The following is a 25,176-nucleotide window of genomic DNA, read 5'->3' on the forward strand; positions in this document are numbered from 1 at the left end:
CCTGTGCCACTCTGGGAGGACCACTTGGGACCTTTGCCTCTGAGTCCCACCAACACCCCGGTCCTCGCTCTGAACTGGTCCTCTTACATCCCACTTCGGGAAACCGCAGTCATCATGTAACAGAGGCCTGCTTACCCCCTGACCTCCCTCCCTCCTCCGAGCCTCGCTCTACCCCTAGGCACAGGGGCAGCGCCTTCCGCCTTCCCTTGAGTCCTGCCCTCCCTCTTGTCTGTTCTGGGGCTTCTGCTTCCGTCATCTCCCCTCGTCATCAGTGCTCCTTGCCATCAGCCTGGAGACACGGCCGACCTGTGGACACCTTCCCTGGACCTGGGTCTCCCTCCGGGAATACCCTGGGTCTCCGCTCCTTCACAGCCAGGCCTCTCAGGACAGTCACCCATGCTAAAAGGCTAACCACCAGCCACATGAGGTTATTGAGCACTTAAAAGTGGCAAGCTTGATCGAGGGACTGAATTATTATATTTAGTTTTGATTAATACCCTCGTGTGGCTACCATAGTGGATAGCACAACTCCAAAGGATTGAAATTACATAATTAACAAACTCAGTCATTCTCATAGGTGTGCGTGCGCATAGACATGTACACATATGTATATATACACGTGTGCATGTATGTATGCGGTGTCACACCTATAAAACTATGTCTAAGAGTTAGTATTTTTTAGAAGTAGTCAGACACGATACCTTTATTTTATTTATTTATTTTCATGTAGTGCTGAGGATCGAACCCAGGGCCTCACACGTGCTCAGGGAGCACTTTACCACTGCCCTAGCCCCAGCCCCAGCCCCAGCCCCAGCCCGAGTTCATATTCTTTTCAAAGGCAGAACAGTCATGAGATCCTCCTGAACCCCTGGCAGTTCGTTCCCAACTCCCCAACCTCTCTTCATGCCTCAGTCTCTCTCATTCTGAACTTGGCCCTCGGGCCAGGAGGGACCACTGCTTAGGACAACCAAAGAAGAGTGGGACTGTCAGTGTGCCTGAACATGGAGACCAGTTTCTTCCGCAGCCGCAGCCTCTGTGCTGCCCAGTGGGGTTATCCAAGCTGTTTCCAAGCAGTGGATTCAGATCTGGTTGAAAGCTGGGGGCTTGACACTTGTCTGCTGGGTCTCCAGGCTGCTCTGCTCGGTCATGCTCTCCCTCTGGGATGGCGGAAATCCCCAGGAAGCGTGGGGGCCGCTGCCTGCTGGCTCGTGCCTCCTCTGTCATCAGAGCCCAGGGCCCAGCCCAGGTCCACGTCCCTGCCCCACTCTTCATCTTGGGCCCTCCAGGAATCCACAGGTGACTCCCCAAGAAGGCTTGGCTCCCCGCCTAATGCGGTGCTTGTGGACACGCTCTCTCCGGGCTGACCTTGGTGAGGTGGTCAGGAGTGGAGGAGACAGTGGGATTGGGTGCTTGAGAATCAGACAGTGTTAAGTAAGTGATTCAAGTGGGGAGAGAGATCTTTGCTTCTCATTTCTGCTTAAGAAGACAGTCTAAACTTCGTGTTAGTAGTTCTTTAAACCCTCTTATTACTCCCTAATCTTCCTTTCTAGTAGAGGCAGGCCTGGCTGGAGTCTTTGCAGATAATAGTACAGTATCTAGTCGGAATTAGTCTTATGATTTTATCACATTCGGCTTTATAGCCACCTTCAATTTATGGCAAATGGCACTGGTGTTCCCTTTGAGCACTGTGAAATTTCCTTTTTAAGTGTGTCGAGCACAATGGCACACGTAATCCCATCCACTCAGGAGGCTGAGGCAAAAGGATCACAAGTTCAAAGCCAGCCTGGGCAGCTTAGCTCAAAATAAAAAGTAGAACAGACCAGGATGTAGCTCAGTGGTGGAGTGGCCCTGGGTTGGATCCCCAGTACCCCCAGCACCCCCCCCCCCCCGCAAAAAAAAGTGTGTATTTTTTTTTTTAATATTTATTTTTTAGGTGTAGATGGACACAACACAATGCCTTTATTTTTTAATGTGGTGCTGAGGATCGAACCGGGTCTCGCCCGTGCTAGGCGAGCGCTATACCGCTGAGCCACAGTCCCAGCCCCTAAAAGTTAACTTCTTTTTATATATATATATATACAGTGTGTGTGCATTTTTAAAGAATCAGTGTAGAGAAAACACTCATGGTCGTCCACGGGACATCTGGAGCTAGCAAAAATCATGCTGCCTTAGTAACATCTGTCAGAATGGACGAGTCCATCTGTCTGCGAGACGGGCCACGCTGAAAGCCAGCGCAGCCCTCTCTGCCACAGCGTCCAAGTCTTGGTTTGTCTGTGTCCTGCTTCTTGTTCCAAAGGTTCATTTACCAAGCGAAAGTCGGGGGCCGCTGGTTCCCAGCCGTCTGCGCGCACAGCAAGAAGCAAGGCAAGCAGGAAGCCGCCGACGCGGCCCTCCGCGTCCTGATTGGGGAGAGCGAGAAGGCGGAGCGCATGGGTTTCACAGAGGTAACCCCAGTGACAGGGGCCAGTCTCAGAAGAACTATGCTCCTCCTCTCCAGGTCCCCAGAAGCGCAGCCAAAGACAGTTAAGACGTCTACTTTTGGTGCTATCTTTTTGTTTTGGGGGTGGAGCTGGCTTGTCACTAGCTGTCATGTGAATTGTCCCTTGGCTATGCTACTAGCCTCAATAGAGCATCTAACTGGGACACTAGATGTGAAAGGGGAAAGAAAGGTGATGCACGAGTCCATCAGCACGTGACCCCCTGCCCACTGGGAAGCATGGTGGACGTGGGCGAGGCTGCATGACCCTCACACCCCCCTGTCCCCACAGCTTCCTCTCACTGGCAGTACCTTCCACGACCAGATAGCGATGCTGAGCCACCGGTGCTTCAACGCCCTCACAAACAGTTTCCAGCCCTCCCTGCTCGGCCGCAAGATCCTAGCCGCCATCATTATGAAGAAAGACCCTGAGGACATGGGTGTCGTGGTGAGCTTGGGGACAGGTGAGCCACCAGCCTCTCAGTGACTGGAAGCAGGTCTTCCTCACCCTCCCCTGAGTCCATGTGAGCAAGTCCAAGGCCGGGGACAGGCAGCGCGTCCCCTCTTCCTGACAAGGATCCTAAAAAGCTCTGGATTTGGGCCAGGTGCCAAGGTGCCTTTAATGCCACCCACCGGGAGGCTGCGGCAGGATGATGGAGAATTCAGAGCCAGCTTCAGCAACTGAGCCAGACCTAAGCAACAGCAAGACCCTGCCTCTAAAACAATACTGCCAAGGGCTGGGGACATGGCTCAGGGGCTAAGTGCCCACGGGTTCAATCCCCAGTAACCCCCCTGCAAAAAAAAGCTTTGCATTTTGGAACACTTCAGATTTCCAAATTAGGGATGCTCAGCTAGCAGACTCCATGCAAATATTCCAGACTGTGAAACACCGTGGTCCTGCGCACTTGGGTAAAGGACACAGCTGCGTGTCATTTAGCTGCAGTCAGCTCAGGGTGGGGGTGGACTCCTTCTCCCTAGGTGGGAGGCTGTTCTCCCCAAGCCTGAAGACAGACTGCCCACCCACTCCACCCTCCTTCCCCTTTGACCTTTCCCTGTCTGCTCCCAACCCTTGCCAGGGAATCGCTGTGTGAAAGGAGACTCCCTCAGCCTCAAGGGAGAGACCGTCAACGACTGTCACGCGGAGATCATCTCCCGGAGAGGCTTCATCAGGTGAGCGCGCACCTGCCGGGCTGCCCCGCCCACCTGGGCACGGTGGCTTGGGCCCAGGCCTTCCTGACACCCAGCAGTGGTGGCCTTCGTGTTTAGCCCGTGATCTGAGCCCTCGTAGAGCAGTCCCCTCCGTGACCCTCTGCCTCCCAGCCCCAGCCTGGTCCTAAGTCCTTTTTCTGCCAGCTCTGCCGTCTTCTGTTTCTCAAAAGAAAGTGACTGGGGTCCTGGGGCCTTGGGGAGGAGGCGCCTCCTTCTCCACTCGAGGACCCGTCAGCACCTCGTGTGGCTGCGGCTTCCTCCTCCGGGTTGCCTTTTCTCTAACCTGTGATGGGAGCCGGGAGAGGCAGCTGCCTCCCGAAGCCTTGAGCCCGTCCTTCTGCCCTGGAGTCCCTCAGCCGCTACAGCGAGGGGCCTTTGGCGGAAATGAAACGGACCGAGAGGCTCACTGTGCTTTATGGAACGCTGAGTCTCTCTGGGAAGCTTCCCACCTGAGAAGCTAGAAGATCTGCACCAGGAAACTTGTCCCCACTTGGGGCTCAGACGGGTCAGCTCGAAGCCCCATCTGCTCCCACCAGAATCCAGCCCGCCGTCCTAACTGCACGTCTTTTACAGGTTCCTCTACAGTGAGTTGATGAAATACAACCCCCAGACGGCGAAGGACAGTATATTTGAGCTTGCCCGGGGAGGAGAGAAGCTCCAGATAAAAAAGACTGTTTCGTTCCACCTGTACATCAGGTCTGTGCCCTGCGGGCTCCCGGCTGGGCTTCCCCTGCTCTGCCGGCCCCTGAATCTGACCCCACACAACAGGCCACACGGCCACTGAGGTACCATGAGGTACATTCCCAGGTGGAGGATGACTGTCCTAGACACAGCTGCCCCCTCCAGCACCCCCGGTGGGCCCCAGGAAGCATCCCAGCGCCGGCCGCAGCACACCAGGGACCCGGGAAGCTGGAGGGGAATGTGCGCGGGTGGGTGACGCACACCCTGTGTTGCAGCACCGCCCCGTGTGGAGACGGCGCCCTCTTCGACAAGTCCTGCAGTGACCGCGCCCTGGAGAGCACAGACTCCCGCCACTACCCTGTCTTTGAGAACCCCAAACAAGGCAAGCTGCGCACCAAGGTGGAGAATGGTGAGTGCACACAGGATCTGCCAGACCCCCGAGTGCGCCACGCCACCGTGTGCGCCACTCGTCACGGGGGAGGGCGGCGGAAGTGAAAAGTCACGCCCTCCATCTGGGGGCCTCGGACCTGGCCTCCTGCCCCCTTGCGCCTTCCTGCCTGTCCCCCAGCGTCTCCTTCCCCGGTGTCTCCTCCGGTCACCCCTGCTCCCTTCATGCTTCAGCAGTCGACTGCGTCACTGTCAAGCCCAAGTCAGGTCCCATCAGTTCCCTGCTGGCCACCCTGAGGTCTGGACAGCACCACGGGGCCCGGCAGTCCTCCTGGGCTATCCCCAGGGAAGTGAAAGCCCAGGTCCACCCAGAGCTAGTTCAGGCGCCTTCACAGCAGCCTGGCGGGGGACACGGCCAGCGCCCTCCCCGCCGTGACAGAAAAGTAAAACCGCCACATCCATGCGAGGGACTGTCCTTGGCATTGACCCAGCCACAGTGAGGTCACCCTGAAAACGTCACACTAAGTGAAAAGAGCCAGTCACAAAGGATCACGTTGTGTGATTCCATTTCTATGAAGTATCCAGAATAAATGAGTTCCAAAGACAGGACGAGCCTGAGAGGCTGCCGGAAGAGTGGGGATGCAGGGAGGTGGCAGTGAGAGCCAGCCGAGGTCGGGTTGGGGTTGACAGAACGTTCTAAAATCGTGCCGATGTACAATCCCATGGTGCATGACCTTAGAAATGCCAAAAACCACAGAACAGCTTGCTTTCGGTGGCGAGTTGTAGTGTATGACTTGTATCTCAGTAAAGCTGATATTTAAAAAAAGCAAGCACCACGTAGGGTCTCCCACGGCCCTGGATACAAGGCAGAACCTGAGCTGGGCCACCGCGCCTGCAATCCCAGCAGCTCCGGTGGCTGAGGCAGGAGGATCACGAGTTTAAAACCAGCCTTAGCGAGGCCCTGAACAACTCAGCAAGACCCTGTCTCTACTTAAAGTCCACCTCCGGCCTCAGCCTGCCCGCTCTTCTCTTTGGTGATTCTCTGGTGCCCTTGCACTTTCGTCAGCCCCTGAGACACCGAAACCCTCGCTGCCTCAGGCCGTGGCTTCTGCTGCCCTCTCTGTCTGAATGGGTCAGGAATCTTCTCCCTCCAGCTGCTCCCTGCCTCCTCCGCCCAGGAGCTCGTGGTGCCGTCCTCCCCCGGCTCTCCCACTGGAGTTCCCACCTGCGCCTTGGTGCATCTGCTTAGTGCTCTCCTTTCCCTTTCTGTCCCTCACCCCGTGGACATCGCGGACAGCACGGACCTCCCTGGGGTCTGCTCCCCAGGGTTTCCCAGCCCCCAGCACAGTGACCGCCGCGTCCTCCAGGACTGTGAGCCACCTGAAGAATGAAGGGCCAAGCTGCCCGTGGCCGGCCTCCGGAGCTCAAGTCCTGTGCTGGGGGGTGGTCGGGGGCCTCTGTGGATCTGACCCGAGTGTCTTACACAGGGGAAGGCACGATCCCTGTGGAGTCCAGTGACATTGTGCCTACGTGGGATGGCATCCGGCTCGGGGAGAGACTCCGCACCATGTCCTGTAGTGACAAAATCCTGCGCTGGAACGTGCTGGGCCTGCAAGGGGCACTGCTGACCCACTTCCTACACCCTGTGTATCTCAAATCTGTCACACTGGGTAAGGGACCTGCCTTGGGAGTTGGAACCCACCTGTCCTCCACCCAAATCCCAGAAAACTTCATGCTTCAGTCAACCCACTTCCACAGTGAGCTGGGCTCCGTGGTCAGCAGGGGGTGCTGGCCTGCACAGCGGGAGGTCGGCCCAGGAGGGGGGCCAGGCTACTCTCCAAGACGGGTCAGAGAAACGCGCAGATGGCAGCAGCAGCATCTGGTTTTCCTTGTTCTCCTCAGTCCTTGGCCTTACCCGAAACATTCTGTTTTGTGCTTAAATATTTGATGCGCCTGTGTGTCCTGCGCTGCCGCAGTCAGAGGCCCTGCCCGTCAGGGCTGCCTGTCCTGACAATTCTGCCTCATGCCTTCCAGCCCCCTGGGGCCTCAGCTTCTCCACGGCTTTGGTGAAAACACAGACGAATGGGTTTTGTTTCTGTTTTTACTTTCTTTTTTTCTACCCAGGGTACCTTTTCAGCCAAGGACACCTGACCCGGGCTATCTGCTGTCGTGTGACAAGAGACGGGAGTGCGTTTGAGGCTGGATTACGATACCCCTTTATCGTCAACCACCCGAAGGTCTGTGCCCCTGTCCTGTTCCCCTTTTCAAGCATTCCCATCAGCAGAGCAAAAATATGGGCAAGGGAGCCGTGGCTGGGTGCTCTGGAGGCCGAGGGCTTTCCTCCTCCGGCTGACACGACCTGAGTCAGGGTGTGCCCCGTGTGACCACGCCATGTTAAGTCGAGGGAGACCGTGCCCACCTCCCTCTTCCCATGACTCGGGAGTCCCTGCTCCCAGACTTAGCCCTGAATGGTGTCCACCTTTCTCTCTTCGCTCCTGGGTCTCCTAGGTTGGCCGAGTCAGTGTCTATGACTCCAAGAGGCAATCCGGGAAGACGAAGGAGACGAGCGTCAACTGGTGTCTGGCTGACGGCTTCGACCTGGAGATCCTGGATGGTACCAGGGGCACCGTGGACGGGTAAGGAAGTGGGAGGCTGCAGGGCAAGCAGGATCCTCTCCAGAGCCAGGGCCGGTCCACCGCGGTGTCCCAGGTGAACGACCAGTGCCTTTGTTCCCCAGGCCACGGAATGAGCTGTCGCGGGTATCGAAAAAGAACATTTTCCTGCAGTTTAAGAAGCTCTGCTCCTTCCGGTACCGCAGGGACTTACTGAAGCTCTCCTACGGCGAGGCCAAGAAAGCCGCGCGCGACTACGAGATAAACAAGAACTACTTCAAAAAGAGCCTCAAGGACATGGGCTACGGGAACTGGATAAGCAAACCCCAGGAGGAGAAGAACTTCTATCTGTGCCCCGTACCCAACGACTGAGGCCGGGGGCTGGCGGGGAGGGGGGTCCTGGCATTCCTCATCACGTTGGCCGAGGGGGGGGTAACCCCCACCTTTTTTTTTTTTTTTAATGGAACCATAATTAGAGACACTGAGGACTTTGGGTTCCCTTTATCCTGCTTTCTTTGGGGTTTCTAGGCCGAATCTGGCCGGGCCCCTTCTCTCACTTCACGTGAGAGGCCCAGACCCACAGGCAGAGAAAGGGGTTCACCTTTCCGCCCCGAGCAGAAGCAGTCACCCCGCCCCTGTGGCCCTCCTCCTGAGCTCTGTTTCCCCTGTCCTTTTTGTGGGTGTGTTTCTACACTGACCTCTCTTGGACTTGATCAGGTTCCAGTCAGTTCTCTGTGAACCGTGTCAGGGACCAAGGATCCCGGTTATGGGTCCCACAGGCCCCTCTGTTCCCCACCCCCGGCTTCTGAGACTCCTACCTGAGATCCCTGAGTTTCTCCTCCCACCCCGGAGGGTAAAGAGGTGGACCTCGGGAGTTAGGTGAAGGATTTACAAGGGCGGGAGTTGAAGACTACGGGTGATGGACTTCCAGTGCCAATGGAAGTGGGATTGGAATCTGCGAACCCTGCTCAGCAGTGGGAACCTGCACCGTAGCCAGGAAAAAGCCGCTGCTCATGAAGTGCATCCCTTCCCGGGGCAGCAGGAAGTTGAGAACCAGGAGAGGGGCTAGGAAGTTACCCACGCCCTAGGCGGTCCCCCCTGCAGAGTGACACAGACCACTACCAGGGGCACAGACAGACGTTCCTTGGGCTATTGCCCATCTCCCATCAGCCCATAAGCCCATAGACCCCAGTAAACTAGTGTGAAAAACTTCAGGACAATTCTTAGAGGGTAAATCGTCTGCTCAGATAGTTAGGACTTAGCAAGAATGGAGCAAAAATCATGTCTGGACAAATCATTGTTCTGTGTAGCACAATATTTCTCAGCACTGATCCAAGGGAAGTTGACTAAACCCAGTAGAATTAGGGCTCTTCTAAGGAATGCCAGAGTCATTGGTTCTCAAGTGCAGTTGCACAGATTTAAAATGCAGACGGCCTTTTCCATCCATCCCAGGGCCACGTCTTGTCAGGTGGCTCTGGGACGGGCCAAGCCAGTGCCTGCAGATGATTTCCCACACTCTGCCTCCCACCCACAAACTGCTGACTGGTCCCCCACCTGGTCTGCCCACCTCTTCAGTAGTGGATATGTCTGTGTTTGCACTTTGATCTCTCTGGCTACTTTCTGTACCTGTGACCAAAAACTGAACGAAATAATAATGCAGGTTTTTAAAAAGACACTAAGGATGTCTTCGTGGGACACTGAAGCATCCCAAGGGAACTGGTGGGGAATGGGGCCTGTCTCTGGGGGAGAAGGGGCGGGGGCTTTGTGAATACTGCCAAGCTTGGAGTGTTAGCTGAAGGCACGTGACTTCAGTGCTGACCTGCGGAGTGACAGTGCTCACTGTGTGGGGACAGGTCCTCCCGGCTGTAGGATGACTACCTACCAGTTCCTCAGGATGTCTGGCAGCTTGGGTCTGCCTTGGGCATTAGAATCTCTGGCAGAGATCTGACTCAGCAGTCCCCCACCCCATCACTGGGAGCCCAGGGGCTCTCAAGAGATCAGAGCCCCACTCGCCCCCAGGATCTAGTCTGGCAAACTTGTCACATTCAGTTTCTGCTGTAAGAAGAAAGCGAGAGGCACCCCTGCCCTCCACCCCCTGCTGGAATTGAGCCGTGTCAGGCCCCGCCCCCCGCGCCCCAGGCCCCGCCCCTCGCAGTCACACAGGACCCTGGGCAGAGCGTCCCCGTGTTCACTTCTGTCCGATCTTTGTTTCAATAAGCAAGACCCCTCCCTCCTTTCTTTAATGGTTTTTGTAGTTGATTTGTCTGAACTGTGGCTATTGTGCATTATCTTTGAATAATCACTTGTAAAAATCGTTGATGCTTGAAGCTATTTCCTTTACCCAAGTTGAAAGGACTCTGTTGGCTTTGGGGTCTTGACAGCGACTCCAAGAGCAGAGTGGGGAAGAGCCCAGGCAGAGCCTGGTGCCGGGCGGCTGCAGTCCAGTTTCACGATTCTGCTTTGTGTCTACCTTCAAGTGACTCACAGTATACATTCCTCCGAAATAAAAGCAGTGAACAGTCTGAATCCTTAGAGAGCTTCATGTCTCGGTCTCTTGGGGGAGGGGAGGCGGGAGCAGAGGGACCTGTGTCCTGGGATTTCTGGTAACAGCACCAGGTGCATCAGACAACCTGGGAGAGGGCTGTCCCTCACTCAGTCCCTCAGCCTGAGGAAGGAGCCCACCACTAACTGTTCTGTCCTCAGGGAGGTGTCCCTGCAGGACTTCAAGGCCCAGGAGGGAACATCCCTTGAGAGGGGACAGATTCACAGTTCCAGCTCTCCCTGAGGGTGTTCCCTCCCCCACTCCCCTCTCCCAGCTGCTGCGTCTTTGGAGCCGAGTTGCAGCTGGGGAGCTGAGCAGGCGTAGCTGCAGTCTTGGGAGCCATTCGCCTTTCTCAGCAGACAAGGCATCCACCATCTCTCCATCTTGAATTTCAAGGACATTCGCCTCTTTCCACATTGTAACTTACTCCCGAGTTTCTAGAAGACCCATCCTTGACTTTTTTTTTTCTTTCTTTCTTTTTTGGTCCCAGAGATTGAACCCAGGGACACTTAACTACTGAGCCACATCCCACCCTTTTCATGTTTTTGAAACAGGGTCTTGCTAAGCTGCTTAAGCCCTCACTAAGTTGCTGAGGATGGCTTTGAACTCAAGATCCTGGCTCGGCCTCCCAAGCCACTGCATCCTTGACTCTTTAACAACGACATCATGTCAGAGGACATAAAGCACCTAAGGGGGAGCTTAGGTCGCCACAAAACCTCCTTCCTCATCCTCTACATGGCTGGATGTGAGGCCAGGGAGCCTTCAGCGTGTTGGGACACAACACATAAAGACAAGGACTCCTCATAGTGTCACTAACAGTTGCTGAAATTTATTGCTAGAACGGAACAACTTTAAAGAGAGTGCAGGATACTGTCTCCAATGGTGTAGAGCGCCTGTGTCCTCGGGCAGCTCCTGGTTCCACTAGAAGGGAAAGACTTTTAGAAAGTGGACACGTTCCCCGGGCACAGTGGCACACGCCTGTAATATCAGCAACTAAGGAGACTGAGGCAGGAGTTTCACAAGTTTGAGGCCAGCCTCAGCAACTTAGTGAAAACTTGTTTCAAACAATTAAAAAAGGCTGGAGATGCAGCCCCGTGTGAGAGCATTCCTGGGTTCAACCCCCAAGACCGTTTCCTGGACTGGGGGTATAACTCCATGGTAGAGCAGGTGCTTAAGGTGTGAGCCTGAGTTCAAAGCCAAGGTTTCAGAGGAAATCAGATGATTTCCTTAAAGCCTGAGGCAGGGCCGTCTCAGCCCCAGTGCAGTGGGCGAGGAGGCAGACTGCTCTGTGAAAACGCAGCAGCAGCAGAGTTGCTCAGCTCTCCCTCACTGGGACCCACACAGCGTTTCATCCAGGTGCCTCCGAAAGACTAGTCCTCAAAAAAAGTCCCCCCCAAGGGCCACTTCTGGGCGCTGGCCACTTCCAGCTCCACCGCGGTGCCCTTCCCAGTTGAGAGTGGGCTTGTAAAGCAGCAGACGGTTCCCGTCCCCTGTTCTTGGACCGCGTCAGGTCTCTGACCCCCGAGTTCCATCTCTCCAGCACCCTCCCCTTCCCACATTTGCCAGCCGGGGCCTGGAGGATGCCCACCACCCCACGCAGCCCCAAACAGAACAGGAGGACAAGGTGTCTTTGGAAACTACTTTCTTTAGGAGAATCTCGAGTTCCTAGTGAGTCCAGCCAGGGGCGGGCCAGACCAGTGCAGATACTCCAGGGGCGCGGACAGAGGAGGTCAAGGACGGCGAGGGGAGGCGGGCAGCGGGGTGGGGGTGAGGTGTCCTACAGATTTCTAGAGCTAAAGTCCCTTAGGAACAATGTGACTCTCGCACCCACCTTTTAGACCTGTTGGGATAACTATTAAAAGGTGACTGTCCTGTCTGGTCAGGGTGGGTGGACGGGAGGCTGGCCAGTGCTCTTTGTGCTGTGAGGAATGCTACGATCCACTGCTGCCTAGAAGCAGAGGGTGACGACAGGAACCAAGTCACTCGGCCTTGGGGAGCGATTCAGAGAAGGCTCTGGATGCCCCCCCCCCACCTTCCTCTTCTACCCACCTCCAGGGCCATAGCACATGCCTGGACATTGGGGCATTCTTGGGTTGAGGGGCCAGCACTACCCATCCGCTGTCACTTGGTCTCTTCTGCCAACTGGGGCCCTCCCCACAGGACTATTTTGAGGAATAAAGACAGTGCCTCTAAAGGGACTGGCCCAGAACAGACCCTTGGTGAGCGGTAGCTAACCCTGGGATTTGGAGAGGCGGAAACAGGGGTCTCGGCCCCAGTCATCCTATTTCCTGGGAGGGAGTGGCCCTGCCCTTCCTCCGCAGACGCCCTGCTGCGGAACACGCCATCTGGGGAGACGCCTGCGTCTTGTTTGCTTTTAACTTTCAATAACCTGGCACCAGCTGTTGGAGGATGGCACACCTCGCTGCCAGGGCTGCCGAGCGAGGCAGAAAGCCTGTGCACAGCTTCTTTCCAAAGACGGCCACCGACTCACTGTGACCGGGTCACCTCTGATGAGTGATCCCACCTCCTCTCTCACTGCCTCCTCCCAAGTCCGCGTCCCAGGTCCCCATGCAGTCTGTCTGCCCCCTCCTCAGCTCCAGGGCCTGCTCATCCTTGCCTAGCACTGAGCCTTGTGCCCAGGTGCAGCCTCACCGTGGAAAGGAGACAGGGGCTCCCTGGCATCACCAAGGGAAGAGGGTGTGGGAGCCGAGGGAGAGGAACTGTGGTTCTCCAAACTTGCCAGTGTCCCTGAGGGCTCCCACGGTCCCGACATGTGGCATTTCCTTGCCCGGGCAGTGGGGCCCTCCTTCACCACCTCTGCCCTCCCCTCCTCCCGACTGCAATAATCCCCAAAAGTGGACAGAGTCCCATACCCTGACCTCCTTCCCCCCCTTCAGCCCCTGCCCGCTGCCATCCTGCCGTACACGTGCAGAACCACAAGTTCAGAGAGAGGTGCCTGCGTGAGACCAGACGGCAAATGACCTCTGGGCCTCAGTTTCCCAGTGTGACAGATGGGACACGGAGAGGAGTCAGACTACTCACTGGCACCCCCTCGAGCACAGTTTGGTCACTAACCTGGACAACAGCCGCTCAGAAGCATTAAAGGCTGGGGCTGCATTTCAGCGATAGACTGCTCGCCTAGAATTCGCGAGGCCTGCCTGGGATCCGCAGAGCCACGAGTCAGGTTCACACGGCCCCAGCAGCAGCTGGCAGGGCCCCCGCAAGCTGGCACCCTACTCGCCGGGGCGGGGGGAGCTCCCTTCCAATGGCTGTTTTAGGACACCTCCCCAGGGCTCTGGTCTGGAGTGGTCTGGGCATAACACCCTCCTGTGGTCTGTTCTAGAAGAGGGGCGGCCTCAGGATTCAGGGACACTCCCTGCCTCCAGGAGGAGAGAGGTGCAGGGGCACAATCTGACAGGTGGAGAAATGTGCCGCTGATGTCAGGCCCCAGGATGCTCCTCCACCTTTGGGACTAGGTCAGCTGTCCCTGAGCCTGCACCCGCATCAGGAGGAGCTGACCTCTAAGGGAGGCAGGGCCAGGCCAGCCATCGGCCCCGAGAAGGAACGAAGCTTGGCTGCGGACACTCCAGAGAGAAGCCCTCACCATTAGACTCACTCAGCGATTCCGGGTCAGGGCTCCCCAGCAGCCTCCACGCCCCTCCCAGCTCCTCTGGTCGAGCCCGGCTAGGGAGACAGCTAGGGAGAGTGGGCTGCCCAAGGAGGAGCCAGGGCAAGCACGGGTGTGGGAGGAAGGCTGGCATGCCATCAGGCGGCCCACCCGCAGGCTCCAGTGGCCACGCAGATGCAGCACGCAGCACCCTTCACCCTCACAGCGACCCTGCAGTTGTGGACAAGGAGGCAGGGCCCACATGGGCAAAGGGGCTTGCTGGGGACGGCTCAATGAGAACTCCGCTTCCGGAATCCCTGTCCAGCGCTCTTTGTGCAGTGTCCCCTCCCACCCACGCATCGGCACAGCCTCCCATGTCCCCTGTGCCTGGAGAAGCAGCAGATCCCACTGGGCTCAGAGCACTAAAATGGCCAGGTCAGGCCCCATCCTGGGGAGCCATGGCCGACCGTCTGCTGGCCCAGCCCCACACACAGACTGGGACCACGGATCCGAGCCCACACGGTGGGGGTGGGGACAGGAGGTCCCTTAATAGATCCGCTTCCTGGGCTAATGGGTCAGGTGGCCTCCAGTGCCAGGATGCAGCCTGCAGGGACCCCAGGATGGGCAGCACAAGTCCTGGAAGCAGCACACCTGGCCTCCTGCACTTCTGTGTCGACCTGAGTCTCCGCAGGCACAGTGCTGACCTGGCCGTCCTGCCCAGGGGGCTCCCCCAGGCAGCTCTCCTAGCAGCTCAGCTCCGGCGGGCTGAGGTCCTCAGATCCCTCTCTTCACGCAGCTCAACGTGAGGGGACACAGGGCAGCCCCGTCGGATGGGCCTCGGGTGGGAGGAAGGGCCAGAGATCTCCCCGGCTCATCCCACCTCTGGTTCTGTTTGTCCATCCAGAACATGGCCTCTGTTGGGATCCGTGACTGTAAAAGGTTCTTCCAGCTCCCAGAGCTTAGGAACCTGCGCTTCTCACACAGTTCAGTCGCTTGGGCCTCAGACTCCCAGCAAAGATCCAGAACTCAGAGCTCCCCGCCACCTGGCTCTGCCCGTTTCACCCTGCGCCTGAGCAGGAAAGGGAAGGCCAGGAGGTGCCGGCTCCTCCACTGGGCAGAAGTGGGGGTGGGGATGGACCTGGAGCCCCAGGGGCACTGGCTGTGGACTGAGCCGACCAGTGGGCTGTGGACTGGACCAACCCCTCGGTGCAGGAACCTCAGATGCCAGGAGGCCTACCCAGCCGGTGCTGTCCACTGACACAGGGGTGGACATCAGGTCACACCAGGCCTCTCTGCTCTACTCCTCCCTTCTCAACTCTGGTGCCTCTGCCTCTCCTGCCATAGGGCCCCTCTCCCAGGACTTGGGTGACTCTGTCCCCTATTGGCCCTTCCCTGTCCCCCTCCTCAGGGTGGAGGGCTCTGGCCTCTCCGTCCTCCATCTACCCCGGCCCTCCACATTGACGTCACTGTCAGGGGTGGTGAGAGGAGAAGCCCCAGTGCAGCGCAGCGGGTCCCATTCTGCAGGCCAGATGTGGAGATGGAGGTGTCGGGGCTCCACATGAGGCGAGAGGACGGCTCTGGGGGACAGCACCCCTCTTCCTGGAAGCTCACTCGTCCATCCTCCAACCACGGCTGCCGTACACCAGGGGTCGAGGGCTGGAGGAGGAGGGGGCTGCGCACCGCTCACTTGGAGCTGGGAGCCGCGTGGTCCGCGTGGAGCAGGGTGGTGCTGGTGTAGTTCTGGAAGAGAGGCTGCAGGAACATGCCGATGGTGCCGAAGACACAGACGAAGACGAAGATCCAGAGGAACAGGCGGTCGATCACCATGGCCACGTACTTCCAGTCCTCACTCACCTGGATGGGGGGGAGGAGAGCCAGGGGTCAGTCACAGGACGCGGGATGGGTGGGATTGCTGCGGGCCAGGCTAAGTGGGCATCGACCAGACAGACTCCATTTTACCGGAGACTCCAGGTCATGCAAGAACTGCTTCTCCCGTGGGACAGCCCGCCTCCGTGCCCACCAGCAGTAGCTTAGACAGTGTGTTTGGCCACACAAATGGCAATTCTTACACAAGTAAAGAAGTTCTCTTTGGTTCCTGTTTTTCTTGGACCAATGCACCCTGTCAGAGAATGATCGTCTACGTTAGTGACCGTTCTTTAACTTGAATTCAACCAGGGACGTTCTGACCCACTTCCCCTTCTGCTTATGGTTTTGGATGTCAAGATGCTTGTTTATGGTCTTGGATCCTACAACAGCCACTTAGGATTCACGCACTGACATGCTTTCCTTACGGTACGAGGCTGCACTCAAACCCCCAGAGCGGGTCGGAGGGAGCAGACTTGCAGCCTGCCCTTGGCCCACCAGCTGGGGAATAAAGACGGTTCCGTCTCCCGCTTCAGGATCGACTCAGGGATTTACTGCAATCTCACCCTAACAGATTGGGGTGGAGGTCCCACCACCCCTACACCCACTGCACTCCTCTCCCCCAGAGACCCCAGAGTGGCCTTTCTAAATAAAGCACGGCTCTGGCCTTGACTGACCATAAGCCCCCAGTGGTCCCGCTGTCCTCGGGCCCGACCCCCAGGTCTAGAACCAAGATCTACCCGTGACAAGTAGAAGCCTGTCTTCCATTCTTCTTCCACCCCATAGTCCAGGTTTACCAAACCCCAGCACGTTCTCTCAAGTCTCCACGCCCTTCGTTTTCCTTGGTGTCTTGAAAATCCTGACCCTGACCCAAAGGACTTAAAATCAGCGTGCTACGGTGACGCAGCCACATCCACGTTTACAGCGGCTCAATTCACCATAGCTAAGCTACGAAGCGACCTAGGGGCCCTGGGACAGATGAAGGGATAAAGAAAAGTTGGTACCTAGACACCATGAAATATTACTCAGCCATAAAGAAGAATGAAATTACAGCATTTGCTGGGAAGCGGATGAACCAGAGGCTATTATGCCAAGTGAAATAATCCCCCCAACCCAAGGCCAAGTGTTCTCTCTGATATATGGAAGCTGACTCACGAGGGGTGGAGAAGAGGGAGGAGGGGGGTAGTGGGGGGAGAGAGGGGGGATGGGAATGGGGAAGACTGTAGAATCAATCAGACATGACTTTCCTATGTTCATGTAGAGTACATACGTAACTCCACATCATGTACAGCACACGTATGGGAAGTCATAGTCCATGTATGTACGCTATGTCAAAATATGTTCTACTGTCAGGTGTAACTAAAAAGAACAAATTAAAAATTTTTAAAAAATTAAACAAAAATAAAATCCTGAGCTTTCTCTCCTGGTGAACGCCGATACATCCTTCAAAGCCCAAATGAAATACCAAATGAAATACCACCTCCCCCATGAGGCTCCCCTGGGCCCCGGATCACAGTGAAACACTGCCGGCCGTGGGTTCCCTGGGCACTGTGTTACATCTCCGTCCCCACATCTCCACTGTACTCACTCTTATTGTTCTGACTTGTGGGTGTGTCTTCCCACTCAGCTGCAAGGTCCTAAGTCACAGGAACCCTGCCTGATCCCACTTTGTAACCCCAGTTTCTGAAACAGAATCCAGTCAGCGGGTGCTGAACGGGTGAGTGGAGGGCTGCCTCTCGGGCTGGGCTCCTTTGTGGCTGCATGGGGAGCCCTGTCCACAGCACCACCTGAAGCACAGAGGCCCCAGAAGGTCACCACCAGCTCTGAGATGTAAACCTGTGAGTGACAAAGAATGCTCTCGGGGCTTGAGAGTCAGCCTCGGGGCCTGCAGGTGGGGCCAGCCTCTCTGGGGCAGCCTCCTTCTGGGGCCAGCCTCTCTCTGGGCCAGCCTCCCTCTGGGGCCAGCCTCCCTCTGGAGCTGCTCCTGGTGGCCTGAGTCTGGGCCTCTGCACATGTTTCTCTGGGGCCCGGCAGCTAAATTATCACTCATTCGCATCACAATCGTGCCTCCTACACACCTGGTGCCATGCTGGGCACCGGGGGTACAATGGGTACAACTGGGCACCACAGATGCTTACTGCAGCGAGAGTCTACGATGCGGGGACAGAAATAAGTCAGAATAGGAAATTTCACACTATGTGGGATATGAAGGACTGAGGTAGGGAAATGGAGGAGGATCTAATTCAGAATGTGGCCTAGGATAGTCTCTTTGAGGAGGTGACATTTAAATTAAGATCTGCTGAGCAGGAGAGAGCCAGCTGTTTCGGGGATACATGGGTGAAAAACAGTCAAACCCAAGCAGAGGGAACTCACCCGGCCTGTGCGCTTTGAAAATGTCTATGCCGTGAGAGACCAGCTGGGGGACAATTCCAGATTGAAGGAAACTAAAGCAACAACCAAACGCGATTTGAGACCTTGGATTGGGGTGGGGGTGGAAGGTGATCCTATGAAGGATGTGCAGGGACAACTGGAAAAATCTGAATGTGTACTTTATATTAGATAAAGGTGTTGGTGGTAAATTTCCTGAATTTAATCACTGAACCTGGGTTTTTTTGCTGCTGCTGTTGTTTGGGTTTTTTGTTGTTTGTTTGTTTGTGGTGCTAGAGATAGAACCCAGGGTCCCACACATGCTAAGCACTGATCTGCCACTTAGCTGCACCCCCAGTTCTGAGCCTGGGTTATGTGAGACAGTGTTCTTGTTCTTGGGAGGAACACACTGAAGTATTTGGGATAAAGGGTCACGGTGTCTGAAAGTTATTTTCAAATAATAGGGCAAAAACTAACAACAGCAATAACTTTTGTGGGATTTGGGCTATGCTGTTTTGCAGTCCTGGAGATGGAACCCAGGGGTGTTCTACACTGAGCTACACCTCCTGCCCTTTTTATTTTTCATGTTGAGACAGGGTCTCACTAAGCTGCCCAGACTGGCCTCAGTCTCTGAGTCACTGGGATTATGAGGATTTACCACTGCATCTAACGGTGATGATTTTTAGAGGGAAAAAAGAAAGGCATTCCAGGGAGAGACCTATATATGCAAAGGTCCTAAGGGCAGCCAGAGAAGCCAACCAGCTGAGGAGGAGGAGGAAAAGACACAAGCTGAGGAGAGTCTTGTCTGTCTGGCCACAGGAGCACGGGCGCTGAATCAGGGGGACTATTAGGAGATTCTTCTCTGGTCCAGGCAAGAATTGAGGTGGCCTAGAGCCAGGGTGGTGGGAAAAGGATGAAGTGGAGGATTATTTTGGAGATGGTGCTCGCAGTACAGGACTTCCAATGACTTGGAGGGTGGCGGAGGTGAGAAAGACAGGAGTGAGAGATATCTCCAGTGCAGGGTCTACCCCTGGATCAACCGCGATGCCGTTGATAAAAGATGTTGATGCTGGGAGAAAGCTGGTGGTGGGACCATGCGCTCTGTCTTGATGTGTTGAGTCGGAGATGCCTGTGAGTCGTCCAAGTAGGTCACCGCACCCCAGCACCCAACTCAGTAAATGCACACGGCAGTGGACTGCGGCAGGAGGGCGGAGGCCATGACACAGCAGCTGCTCAGCCCTGCACCCCAGCTTCTCCCACTTGTCCCCACTGTTCTCAGTCTCCCACCCCATCTTCTCCAGTCTCAGGCCCCTCTTCAACACTCTAGGCTATAAGGTGCTCCCTAACCCATAGCTCCAGCCCAATTGCTGCCATCCAAGGGAATATGAAATACCTATGAAACCCCGCAACCCACCCACACCAACAGTGGCACCATCTCATCCCCCAATAGGAATGGCAGAGTCGCCCAGGAAGCCTGGCCAGTTATCATGGCAACAGCTGAGCCTTGGCCTGGAACCAACCAGCTACCTGGAGAATGGCCACAGGGTGGTCCAGATGCTGCCCAAAAGGCTGCCCGACGTCACCCACCAGCTTCCCCCAGCGCCTGGCTCAGTCTCAAGCAATGCCTTTGGGGGAGCGGCTGCAGAAAGAGCCAAAGCCAAAGGCGCAGAAGGAGTGTGTGTTGTAGGGGGTGAGGGAGGCTGTGAGCCCCCCTTTCCAGCCACCCCTATCTCCAAAACTATTTCACAAGACTGTTCCCAGGAACCCAGAAGAATAGAAAAGAGAGATTGACTTGGGACTCCTCTTCGTGGGGAGCAGGTCCATGGAACCTCCTAACCCTGCCCCCACATGACACCACCCACGTACACATCCCTACTGTCCTCAATTTGGCTCCCCAAGGGGTGCGTGAAGGACTCATCTCCATTTGTGCAAGAGCTGCAGATTAGGCATTGGAGGTGGTCATGTGAGCTGCAGGGAAGGACTCGGTGACAGCCGCAGGCCAGCTGCCAACCCAGAAGGGCCTCCTTTCCATTCCAGGCTGCCCTCTGGACACCAAAGATGCTCCAGCTGAGGCATTTCCCCCTGGAGGCTAGTCCTCAGGAAGAGGCAAGGTCATCTGAGCCGACCTGTGATTCAGGCCCTGCAGCCTCCGGAAAGCAACCCAGAAGGGCCCAGGGCAGCGCCTGGCCCCGGCACAGGCCTGGTGCACGCTTCCTTCACCCTGTGCTCAGCTTTCCGGGTCTGAGCGGCCCCCTGCTTTCTGGGTACCCCGACCCCTGATCCCCGCGCCGCATCCCATTCCTGGGGAGTCCCACCTCCCGACCCCTCAGCGTCTCGGCGCTGCACTCACGCTCTGGTCGTCGTCCTCACTCCGCATGTGGTCCGCAATGAAGCGAACGCCGTCCACCGCTTCCCGGAGGCCACAGCCACAGGGTCCCGCAGAACGGCCCGAGCCGGCCACGGGCGCAGGCTCCGACCCGAAAGCCCCGGCCAAGCCTTGCACGGAGGCGCGGTTGACGAAGCAGGTGCAGGAGTCGGCCCCGGGGGCCTCGTGGAAGAAGAGGGCCCCGGCGCCCTCGCGCTCTCGCTGGCGACGCCGCATGCGGAGGCGCTGGCGGGCACAATGGTGGCGCGGCTGCTGCATGAAGAGCAAAGTGGGCAGCTTCTCCAGGAAGACGACCTTGACCCAGGGCGCCATGGTGTGCGTGGTGGGAGAGCGGTGGTGCACGTTGAGCACACACACGCTGGTGACGATGGAGAAGGTGACAAGCACCATGGTGAACATGAGGTACTTGCCCACGAGCGGCACGTCCAGGGAGGTGGGCGGCACGATCTTGGAGATGAGCAGCAGGAAGACGGTGAGCGCCAGCAGCACCGAGATGCACAGGGTCATCTTCTCGCCGCAGTCCGAGGGCAGGTAGAAGACCAGGATGGCCAGCGAGGTGATGAGCACGCACGGGATGATGAGGTTGATGGTGTAGAAGAGCGGCTTGCGGCGGATGATGAAGTCGTAGGTGATGTCCACGTACGTGGAGTCGTCGGGGTTCTCATTGCGCCGGCCCGGGAGGGCCACAATGTCCCACTCCCCGCTGGGTGTGAAGTCGTCCAGGCTGGCCACATCGCTCTTGAGCACCAGGTCGATCTCCGTGCGGTCGTAGGTCCAGGAGCGGAACTTCATGGTGCAGTTCTGCTGGTCGAAGGGGAAGTGCTTCACTTCAATCTTGCAGGCGCTCTTGTAGATGGCAGGTGGCAGCCAGAAAATGCTACCGTCGTAGGAGACCACCGCGTTGGAATAGAAGGACACCTCGTACATGCCATCCGCACTGCCAAGGGATGGGCACAGTCAGTCCTGGCCTAAGCATTTCCCTGTCCCCACCCATCGACCCCCTGAGTGGGAGGAGAGGAGAGCCAGAGGAAGGTAGGAGGAGGGGCATCCAAGTCTGCGAGTCACCCTCCAAGGAGTCCCGAGAAGTAGAGCCAGGGTTGAGCAAGAAGAGGATGCTGGTGGTGTGACAGGTAGAGAGGTGGGGGGCATATCCATTACTTGTCACATATTGTGCAGGTTGGTTGTTTCTCATGAGGGTGGAGATGTTGGGGAAGGTAGGGAGACCAGAGTGAGGATCCCTAAGCAGTAAAGAAGGATAGGGGAAGGTAGGAGTAAAGTACGGTCCCATCAGCTGAGGGAAGTCATTTTGTACCTTAGAGGTTGGAGGGATTGCTGCAGGAGGCAGGACAGAACCTGAGAACCTGGAGGAGAAACTGGGACCTTAAGGTTCTCTTCCCAGGCTTCCAGAAAAACATATTCTTGAATCAGTTTAGGCACTGGGGGCTGTCAGTTTTTTAAATCCCCACCAAAGCCTCTAACACTGGCAGTCCTGATGGACTGAGAAGGGGCTGGTGGTGATCCAAGTCCCTGTGGCTGTCCACCCCGGACCTCACTTCCTGGGTCTGTCTCCTTGGCTACTGCCTGCCTGCATCTCTAGCAATGAAAAGTCCCTTTTCTCACAGTGTGAGCTTACTTCTCTTATTTTTACAAGACTTCCTCCTTCACTGAGCACTCCCATGGTCCCCCTCAACCTTCCTGTTCCTCCAGAGTCACCTACTTGTTGTACAGGACCACATCTGGGAGCCAGATGTGTTTGGACGGGAGTCGAACTTTCTTCATATTGTCGAACTCCTCGGGCTTCCAGGTGAGGCGGTAATCCTCCCACTCCTAGGAAAGGGAGAGAGGGAGGGAGGCAGCACCAACCCCTGCCTCAGGGAGGGAGCCAAGGTCAAGGCAGGAGACAAGAGGGAACCCTTATGGCCTGAAGAAGCTTTTAAAAGTCAGCTCCCTCCACTGTGACTTCTCTGCCCAACAAGTGTAGCTCACATATGACACCTTCTCATTTCATTTGCATAACTAAGCCAACGTAGTACAATCTACATTTTACCAATGAGAAAGTGAATCTTGGAGTCTGATTAAAGTCACAGAGCTGGTGAGTGGCCAAACTGAGAGTCCAATCCAATTATTTAAGACTCCGAAAACTTTACCTTTCAAAGGAGGAGGATGGGGTGGGAAGAGCACTAACCTGGGTCAACCAGACATTGGTGGTCATGATCTGCTCCCGCTCATGCTGCAAGGAAATACAGTTGCTGATGAGAAACCCCCTGCCCCCAGCCTCACACCAACTGTAGTCCTATCGCCCCGACCCATGGTCCCTCCCACATTGGACACCAGAGGAGTAAACACTAACACTAACACATTCCAGCTGGGTTGACTTCAGTAATGGGCAGAGAGTTTGAGACCACCACTCACCACACTGATGAGCTGGGCCAGTGATACCATGAGCTGTACTGTCACCAGTTCAGAGCCATTGGTGGCTGGGCGGATAAGCTTGTTATAGCGGGAAGGATCCAGGAGATGTTCCACCAGTCGCTCCTCTGTGTCTGTACCCCATACCCCTGGACAAGGTGGGGGCAGGAAGTGAGTTAATATATCCTTATATTAACTCTTGCAAATGCAGGCACAGAGTTGATGTTGCTCTGATTTTTCATTTCATTTTAGTTACTTAATTAATTTGAAAGATGGGGTCTAACTATGTGGGACATGTGGGACACTATGTGTCAACATGTGGGACAATCTGGTGTGGGACAATCTAGTAGGCCCAACCAGAAGGCTATAGCTTCCTACTGCCCCATCCCTAAGGATACTGAAAAATGTTTAGGTTACTTCTGTGAGGCCCAGATCAAGACCCTCATAGAGAAGCCCCTCACTGAGACCACTGACCAAAGAGTCCAAACGGAGATGTCCATACTAAGAACCCACTCCTCAAGGACTAGTGGAAATCTGCTCTTCCCTCAAAGTCTCAGAGGTGGTTTCAAAACACGTGAGGTTTCTGCTTCCATGCCTTTCCCAAGAAACACCTGATCCGTGTGGGCAAATATCATGTGTCGGCACATGTGACCGTGGTCACGATACCATCCCGCTCCCTTGCAGGCACTGGGTTGGTGTGGGACTGTAGGACGACCTACGCTGTGCATCAGGGCGGACATTGAATCATGTCCACATAATACAGAGGTTCACCCTGTGAGTCGGCCCACAGGGTAGCAAGTTCATTCCCCTCCTACTTTCCCCTCCACACTCTCTATCCCCCTCTTTAGCTCTGCGAAAGCCCACTGCTCCCCAGCCCCTCGGAGAACTCCTCCATCTTTAGCCTGGCAGCTTCTTCCTTTCCAACTTCCAGTCTTGTCCCACAAGAGAAGTAAGCAGTCAGTCCTCTTCCCTTCCAGGACTGACCCTGGGGAGTGACCCAAATCAGGAGCCCAACGGGGAGACACATTGGGAAGAGATGGGAAGCCAAAGGAGAGGTCCTAGACCAGGCAGAATTCTGAGGCCGTGTTTCACACAAAGTCAAATGGCATCTCAGCCACTGTCAGGCAGCCCCTCTCCCACCCAGAGAGCTGGGGAGAGACCCTTGCACCTGCCTCCCTGCCCCCCGCCCCCGCACTGGCCAGGTGTCCATCTCTTCCTGGATCTCTGACTCCTTGGGTGGATACCCGTTTCCGTTCGGTCTTTCAAGTGCTCCGGCAGCACCTGGGGGCTCTCCCCTAAGGGTCAGCAGGCTCCGCACCTCCAGGGGACCCCTCCCGCCTTCCAGGCCCCCGAGCGTTGGCTGGGGTCGGACGTCTTACCTGAGCACAGCCCGAGGAGGCCGAGGCTCCAGAGCAGCGCCGCGGGGCTGCAGCGCCGGGCCATGCCGCGGGCATACCTCGGCGCCTCGCCTGCAGCAGCTGGAGCGCGCGGCCAGCGGCAGGGCCCCGGGCGGGGCGCTGTCCGCGGTGCTGAAGCCGCGTCCGCGCCGCCCGCCGCTGGGCCCCGGCGGGGCGCGCCGTCGCCAGAGCTGCCGCGCCGGCTCCCGGAGGACGAGGGCCGCTCCCGCTGGCCCGGCCCGGCCCCGAGCCCTTCCGGCCGCTCTTCCCGGGAACACAATTGGCACCGCGAGGGGAGGAGCCTCCGCCCCGGAGGCGGAAGCGCCAGATCCCAGGGAAAAGGGGGTTCCTGGGTGGGCGGTGCGGACGGCCGCGCCTGGGCGGGGTGTGCGGGAGCTGGGAGAGGGTCCCACCGGGCGGTGCAGGAGCCTGAAGCCCCGGAGTCGGGTCAGGACCTGCAGAGGCTTGAGGGGCCTGGAGGCCGAGGGAAGGAGTGAGGCAAGTAGGTCAGGGCCCTCTTAGCGCAGCTGGAAGTGGGAGCAGGGGAGCAGAGGACAGGGCGGAGACCGAGGGGTTCTGGGCTCCGGCCCTCCTTTCCTCCTACCGAAACCAGCGGTCCTGCTCCCCAGGAAGGCTGGGCTGCAGCAGAGAAAATGCATTTTAGGCCATTAGAGAAAGAGACGGGGAGAGGTGAATTCGCTGCCTTAAGAAAGCAAATAGCTTTGGCCTCGGGAATAGTCCCCTCCCCTGTCCCTTTCTTTACCTCCATAAACTTCCTAAAAGGCCGGATCCTGCCCTTTCCACGGGGGGCCTAAGAGGAGAGGTCTAAGTTTCATCTGAAAAGAAGGTACCCTCGCAGGTCTTGAAGAATAAAAGGACCAGCAGCCCTTAGGAATGGTCCTTTTTCGCCCCCTGTTCGTCTCCACTCCAGGCTTTGTCTTTGTGGCTGGGGAGATCAGGGGACAATTTCACAAAGAAAGAATGAAGGAAGCTAACACAAAGGAGAGCAAAGATGAGAGAGGTGTCAAAACTCAATGACATCTTTTATCTTGAAAGCCCTGAACTTTTAGCTGCTGAGCCAATAAAGGCCCCCTTTTTTTTCTAAGTGGGTTTGTTGTCACTTTTAACCAAAAGGCTCCCGACTAAAGCCGACTTATCCAGCAAGGCTCTGTCTGTCTCATCCACGTTCCCCAATCTCACCTTGGCCACTCCACACTCCGGCTCTTGGCAGTGTCTTGAA

At 56.5% G+C, this 25,176-nt stretch overlaps 2 protein-coding genes across 4 annotated transcripts in view; one reads left to right on the forward strand and one right to left on the reverse strand.

Moving 5' to 3' along the window:
* Adar (adenosine deaminase RNA specific) overlaps positions 1-9,897 on the forward strand; it is a 55,839-nt gene extending 45,942 nt beyond the window's left edge. For 2 of the 3 annotated variants that reach the window (XM_078027474.1, XM_078027472.1), the window contains exons 7-15: positions 2,297-2,522; positions 2,769-2,940; positions 3,553-3,646; positions 4,259-4,381; positions 4,642-4,775; positions 6,241-6,423; positions 6,878-6,990; positions 7,262-7,389; positions 7,491-9,897. In XM_078027474.1, coding sequence (XP_077883600.1) covers positions 2,297-2,522; positions 2,769-2,940; positions 3,553-3,646; positions 4,259-4,381; positions 4,642-4,775; positions 6,241-6,423; positions 6,878-6,990; positions 7,262-7,389; positions 7,491-7,737 — 1,420 coding nt within the window. In that variant the 3' untranslated portion in view covers positions 7,738-9,897. The remainder of the gene's footprint in view (positions 1-2,296; positions 2,523-2,768; positions 2,941-3,552; positions 3,647-4,258; positions 4,382-4,641; positions 4,776-6,240; positions 6,424-6,877; positions 6,991-7,261; positions 7,390-7,490) is intronic. The other variant, XM_078027473.1, reaches the window with a different exon arrangement.
* Positions 9,898-11,532: 1,635 nt separating this feature from the next.
* Positions 11,533-24,076, reverse strand: Chrnb2 (cholinergic receptor nicotinic beta 2 subunit). The gene is made up of 6 exons (XM_005331306.5): positions 23,919-24,076; positions 22,543-22,688; positions 22,316-22,360; positions 21,848-21,957; positions 20,095-21,067; positions 11,533-15,368 (listed from the first exon to the last, which is right to left on the reverse strand). The coding sequence occupies exons 1-6, from the start codon at positions 23,980-23,982 to the stop codon at positions 15,198-15,200; spliced, it is 1,509 nt and encodes a 502-aa protein (XP_005331363.2). The 5' UTR covers positions 23,983-24,076; the 3' UTR covers positions 11,533-15,197.
* Positions 24,077-25,176: the final 1,100 nt, after the last annotated feature.

This window comes from Ictidomys tridecemlineatus, chromosome 11 (genome assembly GCF_052094955.1).
Source record: "Ictidomys tridecemlineatus isolate mIctTri1 chromosome 11, mIctTri1.hap1, whole genome shotgun sequence".
NCBI lineage: Eukaryota > Metazoa > Chordata > Mammalia > Rodentia > Sciuridae > Ictidomys > Ictidomys tridecemlineatus.